General features: G+C 38.9%; 1 protein-coding gene across 2 annotated transcripts in view; it reads right to left on the reverse strand.

Moving 5' to 3' along the window:
- The window catches only part of Cdkal1 (CDKAL1 threonylcarbamoyladenosine tRNA methylthiotransferase), a 519,085-nt gene that overhangs the window by 103,325 nt on the left and 395,487 nt on the right, over nt 1–20,273 (reverse strand). For both annotated transcript variants that reach the window (XM_090356314.1, XM_090356316.1), the window contains exon 13: nt 10,250–10,312. In XM_090356314.1, coding sequence (XP_090212440.1) covers nt 10,250–10,312 — 63 coding nt within the window. The remainder of the gene's footprint in view (nt 1–10,249; nt 10,313–20,273) is intronic.

A 20,273-nucleotide genomic window follows, 5' to 3' on the forward strand; every position in this document is an offset into this window, starting at 1 on the left:
TGGGGTAGGCATAGGAAAAGCTGTTGATTGGTGGGTATGTGTCAAGCTCTTAACCCTGTCAAGAAAGAGAAGGTAATGGTGACAACAGGTTAACTGGGTGTCAGGAGGGATGGCGGAGAACAGTGCTGGTACTAGAGCAGCTGAACTGAGCAGGTCAGGGAATGATGGCATACTCTGGCTCTAGGTCTGGGGAGCTCTTCTTTGCCCTTGTGCTGGTCTGTCTGTCTGTCTGTCTGACTGTCTGTCTGTCTGTCTACCTCCCTTAGTAAACGTTTTCATAAAGGCAGCAAATGACTAATAAAAGCAGAAATGGAGACACTTTGGGGCTTGATAAATTTGAAAATAAAGGAACTGCCATAGTAATACAGATCTTCTGACTAGTTTCTAAAAATCAATAATTTCCTACAAATGTTTTACAAAGAATTTAATCATGAACTTTGCATTTCCCCTATTACTGATATTCCTGGAGTTGTCCATAAAAGGAATCAACAAAGTTTGCTTACTTTCTTCCCCATGCCCTTAACTCTCCAGTTTCACAGTGTGGAGGGAAGAGTGTTAGTGTATAATTAAAACAAACAAATAAACAAATAAACCAAATCCCAAATATCAACTGTAATAATGTCTTCTTAATTCTGTATAAAAACCCATGAGGGAATAAATTACTGGACCACAGAAATATTTTTGGCTTCCTATTATTTGTAAGTATAAATCTGAAAGTTGTTTTGTGCAGCTCAGGATCTGCACTGATGTATTATGGCAATCAACTCAGTGGGGGTTCTGAGCAACAGAACAGGGCACTCTTCCCTGTCTCGACCTGTCTTGCTGTCAGCCTCCTAGCTCCACCACCAGACATTCCAGGCAATTCTCTTTTCAGCTTTCCTTCCCATCCACTCTCTGAGCTCTGGCTGAGCCTGTTTCTCTGGCTATAGCCATCCCCAGCAGCCTGGGCTCTAGAGAATGCAATCCTTTGGCTGGGATAATATAATATGCTGCCAACCTAACCCACTCTCTTTGCAGAGAAAGAGGCAGGAAGGAGAGCAAGTTGGACAGGGTTCGAATGTAAGCTGGGTATCAAGCAGTGGCCAAGCGCCATCTGCTAGTCTTGAAGGCCCAGCTTCAACCTTGTTTCCCTTGCCTGTAGCTGATGCTGGACTAATCAGGGCAGAGGACCTGTCTACTCTGTCCACTGTTGGTCTGTATTCTTCTCATATCTATTTAGGTTTGGCTCTGGGATTGGGGACAGAGAAGGTAGGAAGGCAAACTTAACCCTTGAGTTTAAGATGTGTTGGCCAACCCTCTTGTGAGAGCATTTGCCATTGTGGATTTTCATGTTGATGCAAAAGAGGTGATAAGCATAGATTTCAGGGTGAAGTTTCTCTGAAAATCTGGCTGTATAAGACTGCGCCATTACTTAGCCACTCTGTATCTCAGCTTTCTCATATGTAAATGGAATGACAAGATTTCTCACTTTATAGAGATGGAAGAAGACTCGAGTGTTCTGTGTGTTCAGATCAGTCTGAGAATAGTGCCAGCTACATGGAGTTCTAAATGATTGTTTTATTATAATAATAATGAACATCAAAAAGATATTTTCTGATTTCATTTTTTGTCAATTTTTAGGGTAATGGGTAGGACAAAATTCTGGCATCTACTGCATCAAACTCTCTGCCATGTATATATAGGTTCACGCCTCCCACCCATGCACTGACAAAATAAATCAAACCCCCTGGTAAACTATAATGCTTAATTTGGAGAACAATATGCCATTAAAAGGAAAGGAACATACACAGGTTTGGTATCAAATGGGCTCAAGGAAATATGACTGCTACTTAAATTATGAGCTGAGAAAGTTTAAAAACAAAGACACACTTTTGGATTAGCTGGAATAGATAAAGAAGGAAGGGTGAGAGATATTCTGTGTGGAAGCATGAAACAGATGAGCTAGGACTACACCTAAGGGAACAATACAGAATCCTGAGAAGGAAGATACTTCAATACATGAAAATACACAAGGAGCATTTCAGTGAGTCCTTTAATTCCAGGCTAGATCACTTGTTTGACTTTAGAGTAGAGCTCATGAAGTATTAAGTATTCACTTCCTTATAGTCCAAGGCTACACCTGAGCCTGGATATTGTGTGAGGTCATGTGTCAGTAGAGTAACAAGGAAGTTCAATTAATTAGACATTTACTCAATTGTTTCTGATATTTAGTGACATTCTTAGAATAATGTAAGAAAAAAAACCCACAACTCTTTGCCAAAGACAGAAAACGGAGTGAAATGTACAAACGGCTTTGGGCGATCTGCTGCAGAGAACTGTTTTAAGAACGGTATAAACATGCCAAATCAAGAACTTGTTTCTTTATCTACATGTGCCATAAAAATTTGGCTCTCATAGTGTCTGATCCATTAAAAATGGGATTTGCTATTTCCAGACAGCAGATCGCTCAGAGCTCAACAGGGCCAGCAGGCAGGAATCCCAGCTCCCATCTCTCTCTCAGAAGAACTGCTCATAGTGCTCTACTGCTATTTTTCTGTACTCAAAGTGCAGGGGGCAGCCGTGCTTAACTGTACTAGGACTGCCTTCAGATTGAGCCAACGGGTCTTAGTCTTCAAATATTAAAGGCTGGTCGCTTTTATCACTAGATATATGATTTATGGAGAAACAGTATTGATGAAACAATGCTGCGGAGAGATGACAGACAAAACTGTTGAACCAGTGGCTAATACCTGTAATCCTAGCTGTTCAGGAGGCTGAGATCTAAGGCTCATAGGTTGATGTCAGTCTAGGCAAGGAATGTCATGAGATTCTTGTCAAATAGACCATCCAAAAGCCAAGAGTGGAGCTGTGACTCAGAGTTTGCAGAGTTCTAGCTTCAAGCACCTAGCTCTGAGTCCAAGGCCTAGGACTAACACACACACACACACACACACACACACACACACACACACACACACACACACACACAAGCCCTGCCTGCCCCACAATTGTACTAATACATTATAACTGTTGAAGTCAAGATGACTAGAACCTTCCTTTTTTTCTATCTTCCTTCCTTGACTCCTTTTCTCTTTTGCTGGGGATCAAATCCAGGGCCTTGACACACTATCACTACTTCATGAACATTTTGAATGAGGTTCTTATTTTCCAGGTACTTGAGCTTCCCTGAATTACCAAACACTTTCAATACAAATGCAGTAATTCCCAAAGAGTAATATTTTATAATATTAAATAAATAATCTAAGCAATACTGGTCTCACTTTTATCATTTTTTTTTGTCGGTTATGGGCATGGGTGCTGTCCCTGAGCTCTTCAGCTACCGCCCAATCCCTTGAGCCACAGTTCTACTTTCTTCTTTTCTCATCTTTTATGTTCACATACATTTACTGTCTTTACTAACTATCCACAAAGTTAACTATTCTTTTAATATATATATACTCTAATACATACACATACACATATATACGTGCACAAAAGTTAACTTGGTGCCTGGAACTCTGCCTTAGTTTTTTCACTCAGGGCTGGCACTCTACCACTTGTGCCACATGTCCACTTTATACTTTTTGCTAGTTAATTGGCAATAAGAATCTAAGATTTGTCTGCTAGGCTTTGAATGGTGATTCTCAGTTACCAGCTTCCTGAATAGGCAGTATTATAGGCATGAGCTACTGGTGCCCAACATTTCCACTATTTTTTATCCAACCACTATCTACAGTAATAGTTGAGTAACCAAGTCATCCATTTCACTGCTGTCTTGGTGTCTCAATGTGGGGTGGGGGGAAGAGGGATTTTCACTCAACTCAGAAAAGCCTGCAGGTGAGATAGGCCATTCTTTGACTAGGCAGAGATATGTTATTCAGCCCCTGGAAATTTTCTTATAGAGAATGCTTGCCCCTGATTATTCCTCTGGATGTTTTGCTTTTGCTCACCCCTGAGTTTTCCCTTAGATGGTTTGCTTTGTTCACTCTGATGGTTCCCTTAAATGGTTTGCTTTTCTTGGGCTTCGGTCCCCACCCCGAACATGTAGGTTTTGCCTTTTAAAGCTTTGTTGCAAGCTACTTTCTGGTCTTTGAGACAGGAGTCTACCTGCAGTCTCTGGCTTTCTAGCAAAGACTCCCAATTCGACCTCTCAGAATGTGGCTTCTCTGTTTCTCCTGATTGAATTCCAGTAAAAGAACACAAGAAGGGACCTCTTCCTAATTGTTGGGACAATCAGGCATCTGTCTACATTTGTTAGAATGGACTTAAACAAAAGAATGGACTGTTGGTGGATGTGGGGTAGGGAGAATGAAACAATCACTTGAACAGTCAGGGCCCACACAAATTCAGAGCTGTATTTTGGATTTTTCAGATCAGTCTAACTAAGACTGCTAATTGGGTAAGGCAGTAATGTTTGTTTTTTTTCAAGGAGAACTTATCAAGTACATTTACATATACAGTTTTGTGACACAAAAGAATTTGTTTATAGCTCAGATATACATCTATATATGTAGAAAGTTATTAAAGTAACAGCTATGAAATGAAAAAGAACAGTTATCTTCACCAACAATGAGTCTTCTCAATCATGTGCAAAGATTTACATTTCTTTTTTTAAAAATTAATTTTATTGTCAGGGTGATGTATAGAGGGGTTATAGTTACATTCATAAGGTGTTGAGTACATTACTTCTTGAACATTGTTATCCCTGCCCATGTTTTTCTCACACTTTCTATCCCCTCCACCCCTCCCAAGTTGTAAAGTTCATTTCCAACATATTGTCTGTGAATTTCACTATTACATTGGTTCACCCTTCCTCTTTTGTCCCATCATCTTGTTTTTCCCCTTTCCTTCCCTTCGCTAATTCAAATAAAAAAAATTTATATACAATGCACCAAGAAACAAGAGATTTATCTTTGTGGTTATTGTTTTTAATGTACTCTGTGAAGTTATTTCTTTACCCTTTTGGGTTTTTTTCTCCCTTATGGCTTATTCCCTGTTGTTGCTGTATTTGACTTTGGTATCTGGTATATTATAGATTTACATTTCTATATGAAGGAAAAACCAACATGCTACTAAAAGAAAATAAATCTGAGCACTGGTGGCTCATGCCTATAATCTTAGCTATTCAGAAGGCTGAGATCTGAGGATCACAGTTGAAAGCCAGCCCAAACATGAAAGTTTGCAAGACTCATTTCCAGTTAACCACTTAAAAACTGGAAGTAGAGTTGTGGCTTAATGTGATTCGGTAGAGTTCAAGCTTTCAGCCAAAGCTCAAGGACAGTACTCAGGCCCTGAATTAAACCCAATGACCAAAAACAAAACAAAGCAAAAAACAGGCTCCTGCACAAAGTATGTGAAGCATTATAGTAGTTACACCTGTTAAATACTTGGTGTGTGTGTGTGTGTGTGTGTGTGTGTGTGTGTGTGAGAGAGAGAGAGAGAGAGAGACAGAGAGAGACAGAGAGAGAGAGACAGAGAGGGAGAGGGAGAGAAAACTGGTATTTTACCATATAAGCAACACCCCCACTTTCAGATTTTTGCTGGCTAATAGGAAATAAAAGCCTTAAAGACTTTTCTGCTATCTGGGCTGGCTTCAGACCTGGATCCTCATATCTCAGCTTCCTGAATAACTAGGATGATAGGCATAAGGTACTTGGGCTTGGCTTAATACTCTCTCTTAATAGAGAAGATATTAATTCACTGAGATGAACTGAGTTTGGGGAGTTAACTTGATAATGTTAAAAAAAATTCTGTGGTTATAAAATAAAAACTTTCAAATTTTTTCCCCAAACATTTTAATTTTTTTCATTTTCATATTTTATAGTAACTTTTTATATTAGTAGATTATTAACATCTGGGTTTAGCTAATAAACCCACATTTCCCCCTGAACGCATAAATTCTGATAAAATCCTAACAAAAAAAGACATAAAAAGATGACATACTTTATGTGTAAGGTTTTCTTCAGTCCAAGGACACACAGTACATATCAATTTGCATGATTTTAATAAAAGGTGTTCTAATTATAGCCTGCTTTAACTTACCTGTGATTTCTCCAGAAGGAGAAAAAGAAAAAAGCTAATTCTAAGTTGAACACATGGCCCACAAGTCTCTGGCCTTGTAACCTTTCCTGGTACTTAGCTAGGTGTATTTTCAGAAACCACAAGGTATATTTATTAAAATAACAGAGGAGAAATGCATAAAGTATAGCCAGATGACCTGCTATTTTGGATTACCTTAGCTATGTTCTCTTTTATTAGGGAATCTATATGAGAATATATTTTGATTGAACTTTTTATATAAATAATTTGTAATTATAAGAATGGTTGCTAGGTATGGTGGCATTTACTTATAATGCCAGCACTTGGGAGGTTGAGGCAGGACGATGGTAAGTTTAAAGTCAGCTTGAACAACCTAGCAAGACCCTGTCTCAACCACCAAAATGAATTAATGAGAATAAATCTTTTATTCTGGACACAGAACCAAAGACACTTGAAAATGAAATTCAATCTGAAACAACAGTTCTTAGTGTAAGAAAGTATTTCCCAACTCTCATCTGGGTGCACATTTTGCTTTGAGCTTTATTTGCTGTTTGCAACAGCAGTTAAGAGAAAAACCAACTGACCGTTTACTACTTAACAATGGCTTTAGGGTCTGATTAAGAAATGCACCTGGTCTCCCTCAAACAATATGCTTGTTTAACCTGGTGACTTTTCTGTGTTTGGGTCAAGCAAGAACAATCTAGAGTGTGGAATGGAAAGAAGAGCAAATATAACTGACTCACTGAGAACACAACAGCTCTAACTGCCCTTTGTAATTACAACTGTTTTAGCAGTTTCTACTAGACAAGGCTATCATTTAGGTGACCACTATAATTTGGGATGAAATCCCAGGAAATGGTGCCAATCTATAAACAGGAGTTGTGTTTCTGAGTTTACTCAGCATAATGAAGCCACTGAAGTGCTGAATTTCCCTGCATATAAACGTACAAGGGGCAAGTTAACACTAAAGGAAGTTAACTAGAGACAAAAAGAAATAGTATTAGAAGAGTCACTCTCAGGAGCAAGCCCTGGCTTCATCATACTCTTACATTTCTTATCCTATGGAAAAATTTCAACTGTACAGGAAAAAAGTACAAATGAGTAAGTCTACAACTTCATATTCTTATTTTGAAAATCATTAACAAATGGTCCATCATCCTTTAGTGAACGCTATTCACATCTCTCTGAGGTGTGTGTGTGTGTGTGTGTGTGTGTGTGTATGTGTGCACACACACACGCATGCATGTGGGCACACCTGTCTTGGGGCTTACAATCATGGCCTCATATCCTCCATTACTTTTTTGCTCAAGGCTGGTACTCTACTACTTAAGCCATCTGGCATTTTGCTGGTTAACTGGAAATAAGTCTCTGAATTGTCATCTTGGGCTGGCTTTGAATCTCAACCATCAAATCTCAGCCTCCTGAGTAGTTAGGATTACAAGCATGAGCCAACAGGACCTGGCCCTCTGAGCTCTTTTTTAAAAAGTAAATCTTCAACAGATGATATTGTATTTTAAGTAAGCTTCTATTTACAATATTGGTGCCTAATTCTCTAAAGATAACTCTAGAAACCTCATCAAGCATGATATGTTAAAGCTGACTTTAAAAGATCTTGAAAATATTTCATAAGAAAACCTCTATCTGCTTAGAAATCTAATTTGACTGTAACTGGATAATGAAAATGACAAAGTAACTTGAAACACCACCCTCTTATTTTGTTATTTATGGGAGAAAAGCCAGCATTTTAAAACAGAAATAGGATTAGTTTATTTGTGGTTCTAGTTATCTCAGAACATTCCAATCAACAAGAGACAAAGTTACAAGTAGCAAGGTTTCTTTGCAAGGATGAAGCTTGGAAAAGGTGGAGAAGGGTAATGAAGAGCCCAGGCACTGTCCAGAACAAAAAGTTCCCTTTTCCTTCACACCACACACAAAATGAAATAGCACCTAAGCAGCACCACACAGCCAAACGTCAGGAGCTTCAAACCTCATTCATCAAGCAGTCTACCTACTTACAATAATTTATTATCCATCTTAAACTAAAGATCAAAAGGCATTTTATTCAGTTCTTCATTACCCAATGACTAATTTGTAGGGGAATGAAGTCTTCACAAGAGAAGCCAAAATAATCTGAGGTGACTTTGATATAATGCCACAAAGGATATGAAGAGGAAGCCGTAGAAGCTGCAAATGGCTAGATTCCATTAAGAGGCCTAATAAAAGAATAATGGAAATTCCCTTAACTGTAAATTTAAAAAAAATGCTAGAAGTGGGCAAAATGTAGACAAGCCAGGTGAAACCTTTGATTTCTAATAGCCTTTTCTTTTTCTAAGCTTTTGTTAAATGTTAACTTTAGCCACTGTTGTACTTATGTTAATTAAACGGCTTCACTTAAAAAAAAAGTGCCATGTTCCCATTAGAAATCAGGCCAATCTCATTCCTTCTGCTGCTATAATATTTAGTAGCCTGTGCCTTCCCCTTGACTTGCCAGACACCAGTGGCTTTCTCAATTTTTTTCAAACAGAATCCTTGTAATTCTGCCAAGTGATTGATTAACTTGAAAAACATTAAGTTGAAATGATGTAGTTTTTAGGATTGTATATTATAGAGTGATCACATGGAACAAAAACACCTCTTTTTTTTTTAACCAACTTTTGGTACATGAAGTCAAGTCACTTATGATACCACTAGAAATAATTTAAATTCTCCAAACTTCCATGAACAATTGGCACAATTTTTTCCTACAAAATTCTGATGTTGCTATATAAAGTGTTTTTTAAACTTGTCATTTTGACCATTTAAAAAAAAAGACCTTACCATGTGGCTACCTGCAAATTCAGAGAAAAAGACCTAAGTTTACAGCAGCATTTCAGCTGTGCAAGTTGTTTTTTTGTTTGCCGCTGAAGTCACCTCACATTATTGAATTTATAGGAACATAACAAACACGAATAGAAGTTTTACACAAGTCTGAGAAATCTTGTAATACATTTCCCCATGGAGATGTGAAGGTGTTAAAATTTTTCTTTAAGATGGTTCGTGTGGGGCTGGGAGTTGGCCTAGTGGTAGAGTGCTTGCCTAGCATGCACAAAGACCCAGGTTCGATTCCTTGGTGCCACATACTTAGAAAAAAACAGAAGTGGTGCTGAGGCTCAATTGGTAGAGCTCTAGCCTTGAGAAAAATCCAAGGGCAGTGCTCAGGCCCTGAGCTTAAGCCCAGGACTGGCAAAAAAAAAGATGGCTTCGTGTGTGTGTGTGTGTGTGTGTGTGTGTGTGTGTGTGTGTGTGTGTTTAGAAGTCCTTCTACTTTTTCTTTTTAACAAATACATGATGAAATACATATAAGTGAAAAATATGTCCAAGATGTTCTTCAAATAGGAAGAGTAAAGGGTATGGATTAGAATAGGAATGAGGAGTATTTTCTTTTTATTCCTGGCAGCACTGAGGTTTGAATTCTGGATCTACCACTCTACCATGGCTCCAAGGCACTATGGGTCTTTATAAAGCATTTGAGTAGCAACATGGGAACCATCACAGTTTTTGACCATCTTCTGTCCAGCAAAACTCTTGGCAATGGGTATTCTATGAATAATGCTATTCACTGCTTTTTAAAAAAGGATTATAAATTTAGCAAAATAACGAACAGAACAATGGAGAATGAATGTCTGGCAATTAATGTTTCAACTACTTTCTCAATGCAAACAAAGTCTAGCTTTTCATTCATGTATTTGGGAAGAAATAAAACAAAGTAAAAGAAAAAAAATATCTGAACATTAAGATATCAAACAGAAACCTTACCAAAGGTTGTCTTCTCAAAGTTTTGAGGTTCCAGTGCTAATTTGTAGATAGATTTGTGTTGTTCAGATTTTTTCTTTTCTTTTCTTTTTTTTAGAGCTAGGCAAGTGCTATACCCATAGATCTAGCCAACTATAACTAGATTTTAATGTGCAGAAAATATTACTCTAGTTCACGCATACGAATATTGTTTTCATTACAAATGTTGAAAAATATAAGCTGAAATACAAGTGTATTTGCACTTCAAAATTACCAAGCTTTGCCTTTTTTTTCTTCTACACTCTACCTTCTTTTCATATTAAAAAATTCACCATATATTGAAGACTGTCCTATACAGTCAGAAAGATGTAAATCTAGATGGGATCATAAGTAAACACTAATGGAAACACTAATCATCATCAAGCACTCCAATAAAATGTACTACTAACATTTTTCCTACCTTGTGGTCATATGGATTGTAAGAATGAAATACCCGAGAAAGATCTTTTGTCCTCTGCTTTTTCTGTGAAAGAAAAACACAAAACAATTGAGTTGGTAGCTTATAAAAAGTCACATGTTGTTAAGGGGAGCAGGGAGTGTTAAGGGGAGCAGGGACTGGCGCCACCCAGAATACCTAAGAGTTCGCTGCCCCATTGTGGAAGGTCGACAATGGTACAGCCCAGCCACCTTTGCCCTTCTATGGAGGGGCAACCTTGACCTTCTCCCCACCCCCCATGAGGTGGGATATCCACTTGGATGGGGGTGGGCCTGCTTTGTGTGAGACCTTCCCAATTTGCGTGCCAACTCCAACAAAGGTGATAGGTAAATTCAAACACTGGGCTGTAACCCTATTGGCTACCTGAGTGTGGCCGGAGGTGATTATGGTCCCTCTGTGTATGTGACTATCCCATTGGCCACCTGTGTGGCCAGGTTCGACTGCATGGGTTTTGCCCTTAAAAACCCAGCATGAGAGCTGCTCGGGGTCACAGTGTCAGCTCCCAAGTCTGCACTGTGTCCCTGGCTGGTCAGTTCACCACCATCTATTTCCCCTGGCTGGTCAGTTCACCATCTGCTTCCCCAATAAATTCACCTTTTCATATGAGACTGTCTCTGTGTGGTGGACTCTGGTGGGATGTGGAATCCCCACCTGGAGGGATGTGGAATCCCCTCCTCTTGACCCCATAACAATGTGTCTTTTGAGGAATCACCATACTGCCTCCCATAGTGGTTGAATGAGTTTACATTCCCATCAACAGTGTAGTAGTGATCCCTCCTGGCCACATACCCTCCAGCATCTGTTATTAGTAGATTTCTTGATAAGGATCTCTAGGATATGGAAACAAGAGCTTTAGTTTGAGTGATTGTTGTTCTTAATGTCCTATGTTATTTCTCTTCTCCTTTGTTGTCTTTTGGTTAATCTCATATTGTTACTGTATCTGACTTTGTTAGCTGGTATATTGTATGTATGTTTATTTGTTTATTTGAAATAGGAAAGAGAAGGGGGAAAAAGATGATTGGGAGGAGGTGGAGAGAGGAAATGGGGACAAAAACATAAGAAGGGGTATCAATGTGTGAGATGTAATGCACCTACTAACTGGCGAATATAACTGTAATCCCTCTATATATTACCTTGATAATAAGAAAATGAAAAAAGTCACATGTGTGTTTATATATAGATCAAAGTCTATCTCCCTAAAGACATTGTTCATTTAGAGATTTTGGCTTTGTGCAAGTTGAAGGGACCCAAGTGAAAACCAAAGTTGGAGGCAGCGAAGCAAATTTTTCCCAGAAATTTTTATAATTAAATTATGAAAAATTCTCTCTTAAAATGTTTAAGTCAAAGATTAAAATGAACAAAACAAAATGCAAAGAAAGAAAATTCAAGCCAGGTAGCCAGGTGCCTGTGGCTCAGGCCTATAATCCTAGCTGGTCAGGAAGCTGACATCTGAGGAACACAGTTCAAAGCCAGCCTGGGCACGAAAGTCTAGGAGACACTTATCTCTAGTTAACCACCAGAAAACTGGCAATGGCAATGTGGCTCAAAGTCATAGAGGGCTAGCCTTGAGCTGAAGAACTGGGAGACAGTGCCCCAACCCAGAGTTTAAGCCTCATGACCTAATTAAGAAAGATAGAGAAAGAAAAGAAAGAAAGGAAGGAAGGAAGGAAGGAAGGAAGGAGGGAAGGAAGGAAAAAAAGAAAGGAAGGAAGGAAAAAAAGAAAGGGAGAGAGAAAGAAAGGGAGAGAGAGAGGGAGGGAGGGAGGGAGGGAGAGAGAGAGAGAGAGAGAGAGAGAGAGAAAGTAAGTTGAGGCCAGATTTAGGGCAGTATCAGTTACTCAGATCTAGGCTACGATACATATCTGCTTCCTGGACATAGCTTAGTCTGTTGCTGGAGTCTGCAGCAGTAGCTTCAATTCATCATTGCTGCATAGCCCACATGCTGTGCACAGTACATATCACATATGGTAAATGTGTGTGAGAAAGACAGGCCACTTGGCTCTGGTACAAAAGGACTTGAGACTCTTATCTCCAATTAACCCCTAGAAAACAGAAGTGGGACTAGGCTCAAGGGTAGGGAGGTAGCTTTGAGCTGAAGAGCTCAGGGTCAACGCCCAGGCCCAGGGGTAGGGAGGTAGCCTTGACTGAACAGCACAGCAACAGTGCCCAGGCTGAGTTCCAGCTCCATGACCCACAAAAAAAAAAAAAGTCTGGCCTCATTAACGAATATGCTATGGGACCTAAGTTGGAGAAGCACAGAACTATCCATGTTTATATTGTGAACACATAGCTGTATATACAGTTAAGACAACTGAAGGCCTTTTACTTCTCACAAGATGCTCTTCTCAAGCAGGTCTTACTTTCACATTTTATCTTTGCCAAAGTTTTCATGCCTGAGTACACAACCTACAGTCCTTATGAAGGGTCTGAAATCTAAGAGCTTTATAAATCCAAACGTCTTCCACAATTCAATGTTTAATATAATAATCTTTGCACAAGTATCATTGACAGTCCGAGAGTTTGAATAGTTAAAACAATTAGAGAAGTCCAGTTTCAGGATCATATAGAACACCAGTTGGACAGATATGACAAATTGCCTCTCATCTACCTCCCAAATCTTCCAAACACCCCCCACTCTTAACAAGAGTGAATAAAAAAAAATAGCTTAAAATGGAAATTCTGAAGATTTTTTCTTTTATTTAAAGGTTAGAATGTTTCTGGACCTCTAGGATATAGAAATAAAAGCCATATAATGAGTGATTGTTGTCCTTAATGTACTATGTTATCTCTCATCTCTTTTGCTGTCCCTTGGTTATCTCATATTGTTACAGTATCTCACTTTGTTATGTGATATATTGGATATATTTGTATTTGGTTATTTGAAATTGGATAGGGAAGGGGGGAAAACAAGATGAGGGGTGGGGGTGGGGGGGAGGGAAATGGGAACCAAGACATGAGAAAGGATATCAATATATGTGAAGTAATGCACCTTCTATCTGGCGAATATAATGTAACCCTTCTATTAATTACAATAAAAAATATATTTAAAAAAACCTTTCTAAACTTGAAAAATAAACCCAAATATATGTATCATATTTTCTCAGTAATGAATATAGAAGTGATTAAATTTCTTTCTTGTCCATCATGAAATTAGACTGCTGCCCATATCTTAAAATTCTGTCATGTAAGTGACCCCCTCTGATGTTATTCCAACAAGTAACGAAGTTTCTTCTGTCTTCCCTTGTGAATGAATACTTGACTAATATCCACGAGGCCTAGAGAAGTTTCCCTACCTATTCTTGTATCCTCCCGAGTCCATCAAATCTCTACTACCAGAAATCCACTGTCTGGCTTTGGTGTGGTCTTCTACATCCACTTAGCTAAGCAGCTGGCTCAGATAATAGCGAGGCTCATACATCAAAATTCTTTATAGGTGCTGGTTTTTCGGACTATTCTCCTTATTTTAGAACTATCTTGGAGCCACAATTTCATCGGCAAGTCTTGGTATCTCTTGGGCTTATTGCCACATTCTGAAGCCACTGAAAATCATCCCTTCTTGCAGCTCAGCTGAAAGATCTGCCTCTTCTTCCACTCACCCCCCCCCCCCCCGCCCCCACTTGATCACGGATCCTAATTACCTAACTTTTGGTAATTTAATACTTCTTCCACTCCCCCCGCCCCCCGATGGTAGGGATAGGTATATGGTTTCAAAATGAGTGGACAGAAGTTCCCTTAGCTGATGGAATGTTAGTCCTGTGAGCCTTGGGATGTTTGGAACAAGTCCCTGTCCATCAACATTTTCATTAGCTTATCACTTTTTTCTTTTCTTTCCTTACACACATGTAGTGTAACTGTTCTTGGCTTATACTTCAGTCAGAACAAAAAGGACAAATACTAACACTTCCGTTCGTAGATGGATTTAACACATTGGGTATTTTTTTTTCAGAAAGGAAATTATGCTAGAGAAGATAAAATATACAACATGTCAATATTCATCTTGGGAGGTATTCCAAAGACTGATGAGTCTCAGAAATTGTTGACTACCTTGAGCTGGTAGGTGGATAAGGAATGTGGTCTTTTCATATGGGTTTGAGATTATGTCTTTATTTTGATAGTTAAAGCCTACATGTGTCTTTTGATTTTCAGATGGTAGGGGCCTGAAGATTCAATCCAGGTCCTTGGTCATATCAAGCATATGCTTTACCACTGAGTGACATCCTAGTTCCACATATACTTTCTTTTTTTTTTTTTTTTTTTTTTTTTTTTGCCAATCCTGGGGTTTGAACTCAGTGCCTAGGCACTGTCCCTGAGCATTTCTGCTAAGGCTTGCTCTTTATGACTTAAGTCACAGCTTTGTTTCTGGCTTTTTGGTGATTAACTGAAAATAGATTATCATAAATTCTCCTGTCCAGTCTGGTTTTGAACTATGATCCTCAGATCTCAGCCTCCAGAATATCTAGGATTACAGGTGTCAGTCATCGGTGCCCAAATTCTACATATACTTTTTTTTTTTTGCCATAGCTACTTCAAATGATTTTGGAAAGGAAATGGGACATAAGTAAGTAAAACAGTACGTGGATTACCTCTTTGGGATAGTGGGCCGGTTCTGGGATGGGATTTAATGTTCCAAACCTCTCCTATGTCAATAGCAACTTGTGCCAGGGTAATAATCACTGTTATTTTACCCTAGAGATGACTTCTTTTAGTCTAATAGATGTTTTCACTTCTAATAAAAAAACATGAGAAATATTTTTTCTTGTAAGTTTATTATTGCATTTATAGTAAGTTCTTGGCTGTAAATATTTAGGGTTACCTTTATTCAGTTATCTAAAAATCACTGCTTTCTTTCTTTCTGTTACACAGACTAGTGGTATATCTTCTAGAATTTAGAACAATGGCTGGAAAATTATGGCCTATTGGCCAATCTAGACTACTTCCTGTTTTTCATAAAGTTTTATTATTACTATCTGTGACTGTTTCCATGCTCCAACAGCAGATGGTCAAAACAGACCACAAACCTTAAAGTATTTACCATCTGGCTTTTTCCAGAAAGAAGTTAGCTAACACTGATCTAGAATATGTATGCCTAACCATGTCTACATCTACTAGTAGTTTTTTTTACCCCAAATCAAATGACAATTACCCAGCAAAATTCCTTGCTCCTACTTGCTCCACATAGACAGTTCAGGAGCCAGTCCAACCTATTTCCTGAAACATCAGGATGAAGGTACCAGACACAGCAAGAATTAGCTTTGTTGTTCTCAGGATTTTAACGTTCAGTGTCTTCTAGCTACAGACGGAGAAAAAGGCAGGTTGGTCTGTAGAACATGCTGAAACAGATAAGAATTTTCTGATTCTAGTAAATGTCTACATTCTAATTGCTGACCACAGGAAGTCTTTACTAAGTTCCAGCATTAAAAACAAGGTAGACACTTCACATGTAAGTATCTAAGACATGGCCACCACTACCAGTGATTGAGAATCCCATGTGGGCATGATTGTGACTACCATTCTGCAAAGCTTGTTGAGATTTGCTATCAGCAGTTGTAACTGAAACCAAAAGCTGAGCCAAAAATGGCATCATTAGGTATTTTTCTATTGCATGTCTAAATTACCTCCCACTTTTTGGCCTGTTAAAACAAACATCTCAGTCAGGTAGCCACCTGTTAATTCTCTAAGTGTTTGAAAAGTAAACATGTTAAACAAGTTGTGTGATGAACTTGTAACGAGGGTGGCCAAAGTACAAGGAGTTTGGTAACCATTTCCCCCAGAATGGTATGAGGTACCTTCAAGTCACCGTTATCCTCAGTTCCAACACGTGTGCTACAGAGATGAGAGGATATTTAACTCACAAATGCTGAGCCCTGCTACTGAGGTAAGTTAGAGCTGGTTTAAAAAGTGAGGCAGTATCCAAGTTCAGTAAAACTCCTGGATTCCTCAACATCCACAGTTTCCCTCTCATGCACATTTCACACAAACTGTTCTTCAAGCTCAGAAAACACTGAAGACCCCTTTCTTAAACTCTCTTTTGGACAAAACAAGGCTAAAGGCCCTAAGGGGAGCTTTTTTTTTTTTTTTTTTTTTACAGCCCAGGTTGGTAGACGATGCAATTGTCTTAATGGGGTGTGTGAGTGTGAGTGTGTGTGTATGTGTGTGTGTGTGTGTGTGTGTGTGTGTGTGTGCTGGTAATGAGGCTTGAACTCAGGGCCTTGTATTCTTTGTTAGCTTTTTGACACAAGGCCATTTGAGGCATACTTCACTTATGGCTTTTTGCTGGTTGGCTATAAATAAGAATCTTTTGGGATTTGTCTTTCTGGGCTGGCTTCCAATGAAGACCCTCAGATCTCAGTATCCTCAGTGGCTGCCAGAGCCCAGCTTAATCATCTCAATCTTTATCAAAGGTATACAATAGAAAACAGGTCTGTGAGACGCTCCTTATGTTACAAATCTGTGTTTTGAACACGCGATTACATGGCCAACTGAATATGAGCAATATTCACCATGCTTCCATGTGTTTCCCAAACTATTTCATTGCTTTCTCTGCCCTTTGTCTAGATGCAGAGCTTTCCTAAATAAATCAGTAAAACTATACTCTATTTCTATGTATGAAAACTTAAAATGGAAGAAATTTACAAGGTTTCTTAGAGTCCTATGTGTTTAAGGAGAATTATCACATTAGCAATTAAATGTCCAACAAGCCTTCATCATACTTGGTGGGAAGAAGTTAAAACAACATGTTTAAATTTCAACACACTCATTTTTTTTCTTGCTTTTCTTTCTGGTAGAGTCTAAGAAGTAGTTAACTAAGCAATTGGCAGGCAACAACAAAAATGTAAGAGGAAAAGACGAGTGCCAAGAAAAAGGTAAACTGGATAACCAGGTCTCACTAGCTGAGCCCTATGTCATTTGGGGACACTTGAGGCAACAAGTCTGGTGGGAACTAGAATAATTAAAGGATTCCAAGAGACTGGAGTCAGTTCCTGGGTAACAGAGGCCAGAAATCTAGCACTGATGAGTTACTACCTGCCAGAAATAGACATTCAGTAGGGAAGGCACAGAACCACATATTAAAATAAAAGGACAGAAATAAACAAGAGGTTTCAGATGAAAAACAACAAAGAAGAGAATCAAGGAGTATTTGTTGAACAATGAGCCAGGCCAGGAAAGAGGCAGTGAGGACAAGTGCACACCAAGAAGCAGAAGGGTCACTGGAATCTGGGAAGAGAAATGAGATAGCCAGGGAACCTTATATGAGGTTCACAAAGGTGTCAGGTACCAAGGACGTGGCCTAGTGGTGAAGGAGGCTCATGTTTGTTTGGAGATCAGCCTGTATACTCACTAGGTTCTAGTGGTTAGCGAGTGGACAATGGTGGGCCTATTAAGTCTAGTCCACCCCAAACAATATTTGGTAGAAAAAGAAAAGTATTTCTTGTTAGGCACTGGTTTCTTGCCTGTAATCCTAGCTACTCAGGAGGCTAAAATCTGAGGGTTGTGGTTCAAAACCAGCCTGGGCACAAAAGTCCGTGAAACTTTTATTTCCAGTTAATCTGCCAGAAAACTAGAAGTGGTGCTGTGGCTCAAGTGGTAGAGTGCTAGACTTGAGCTGAAGAGCTTAGGGACAACACTCGGGCCCAAGTCCAAGGCCCATAACAGACAAAAAAAAAAAAAAGAAAGGAAACAAAGAAAGAGAAAAGCACATTTTGTTGGACAGCTCAGTTAAAAAAATAAAAGTAGGAATAAAGTTAATGAATCTACAGATAACTTATACTGTAAGGATGTAGGCACAGAGTAATTGCTTGGGTAAGAGGAAAGGAAGGAACTTTACTGATTTAAAGAAATGGCTAAGGAATTATAAAAAATGATTTACAAAACATAGTGACAATGATTAAAGTTGTATTTCAGAAAAAGCTTCATGGTATTAAAGATGGAGTGCACCTGAAAGTAAAACTAGAGGCCCAAGATGTAAGTGTACAAGACTAGTGACCATTCCAAATTAAAATAGCAACATCTCAAATGAAAGTGAGAAGGCAGTAGGATGAGACAGCCACCCAAGTGAGGCAGGATGGACCTCAACTGGTAATTGGTGGGAGAAAAAGCCATGTAAATAAGAAAAGTAGTGCGTGGTGGAGTGTAAGAATAGCCTGGGGGCTAGAGGCAGAAGGATGGTGACGTTGTGGCCAGCCTAGCTACGAGAAAATGTGTCAAAACAGCCAAAACAAAACAAAACAAGTATAAGAGATTTCTAATGAGAGTAAGGGAGGAGAGACAGTAGCTTTCATTGGTACAAACATAAAGGCAGAAAAGCAAGTCTGGGGACGGGGAGAAGGAAAAGGGAATTCAAACTTGCATATGATGACTTTCAGGTGAAACATATGGAGAGACATAATACAGGCATAAACAGACATGGAGGCCACAGATAGATTTGGGAGTCATTTTACACATACAAACACACACACATGCACATATATAATATATATATAATACACACATATATATTATGTATATATATATATATATAATTGAAAGGTGGGCAGGAATGAGAACACAGAGGGAGAACACAGAGCCAAGAGAAGAGAGATAAGAAAAGTAAAGTTAAAAGCCTTACAGACGAAAGGCTCCTGACCCTAAGGTAGCAACCTGTTTTAAACTTCTTATGGAAATTGAGGAAGTTGGCTTAAACCAACTCCTACTACAGGCTGGAATTACTGGAGAACCTTTAAAATATACCAAGTCCCCTGTCCTCCTCCCCAGTGACTCAGATTTAATTGGTCCTGTGGGACACTGGCCAGTTTGTGGTGATGTTGAGAACCACTACTCAGGATGCTCCTCAAGGTGTCTTCCAACTGTTAACCTCTGTGCGGCACGTGATTCCCTACCACCTTCCAGCTCTTGCCCTGCTATGTTCTCAAATCTATCAGATACTTTCCTTCTTAGACTCTGTGTTATATGGACAGCTTTGCCTTGTTTCCTGGCCTTTTCTTTATTTAGAAATGGTCTCTGGAGGGAATTCCTCTGAGGCATATTGAGGTACTGGCTGTAGAACAGGCTGAAAACTCAAATCTCATTTCCTACTTGGTGAATGATTCTGAAACATATATGGAAAGCTAATTTAATAAGTCCAGTCCTTTACTTGGTTACCAATGCATAAACACCAGAAACTTAATTAAAAGCATTTGACAAGCTTACTTTTCTAGTGTATACACATCCTTAGTGTCCCTAAGATGGTTATACTTATTCAAGATCAATGAAGAGGAAGAGAACAAGGCCCCTGGACCCAAATCAATGAAAATCAATGATATGAAATATTGTTGTAGCCAAAGACAGCCCATAATATATTGGTTATTTCCAACATGCCACCAACATGGAGAACAGGCAAATTCCTCTAAATCTTTGTCTCAAATAGGTGAATACTCTATCATGGAACCACATCTTTAGCCCTTCTGCATTTCCTTTTTAAGGTCTTATGAAAAGTAGTTCTTCTGAAAACAAGACCATTTTGAACTCTGCATATTTTCATTTTGTGCCTCCATAAAATCTGCAAAGTATCTGAGATGACCATTAACGCTATTAAGTCACCACAGTCCTCTCTCCCTCCTTTAAATTCCATCAAATTCAAATAGAGATGGCAGGTTTCTTAGATTCTGGAAGCTCTGGGGTGGGTACACAGAGAAGACACTTCCTGGTGGATGTACCTGGTGGATGACTGATTGGTTTGTTGGGTTTGGGGGGATTAGTTTCTTGAGTTCCCTGTAGATACTGGATATTAAGCATTTGTCTGATGCATTATATATAAACATAATTACATAGACATAAAAATCTATGATGGGCTATATACTCTACTGACATAATCTATGTCTGTAGGTATAGATTAATATGTATGTATGACATACTGACAGCTTAATTTTCATTATGCGCTACAATTTATGTGCCAGTGATTGTATATAGAGATTCCCTTCTTGAATAATAGTTTGTTAAACATGACATCTAA

The sequence above is a fragment of the Megascapheus bottae genome, chromosome 22 (genome assembly GCF_031878675.1).
Source record: "Megascapheus bottae isolate mThoBot1 chromosome 22, mThoBot2.hap1, whole genome shotgun sequence".
In the NCBI taxonomy this organism is placed as follows: domain Eukaryota; kingdom Metazoa; phylum Chordata; class Mammalia; order Rodentia; family Geomyidae; genus Megascapheus; species Megascapheus bottae.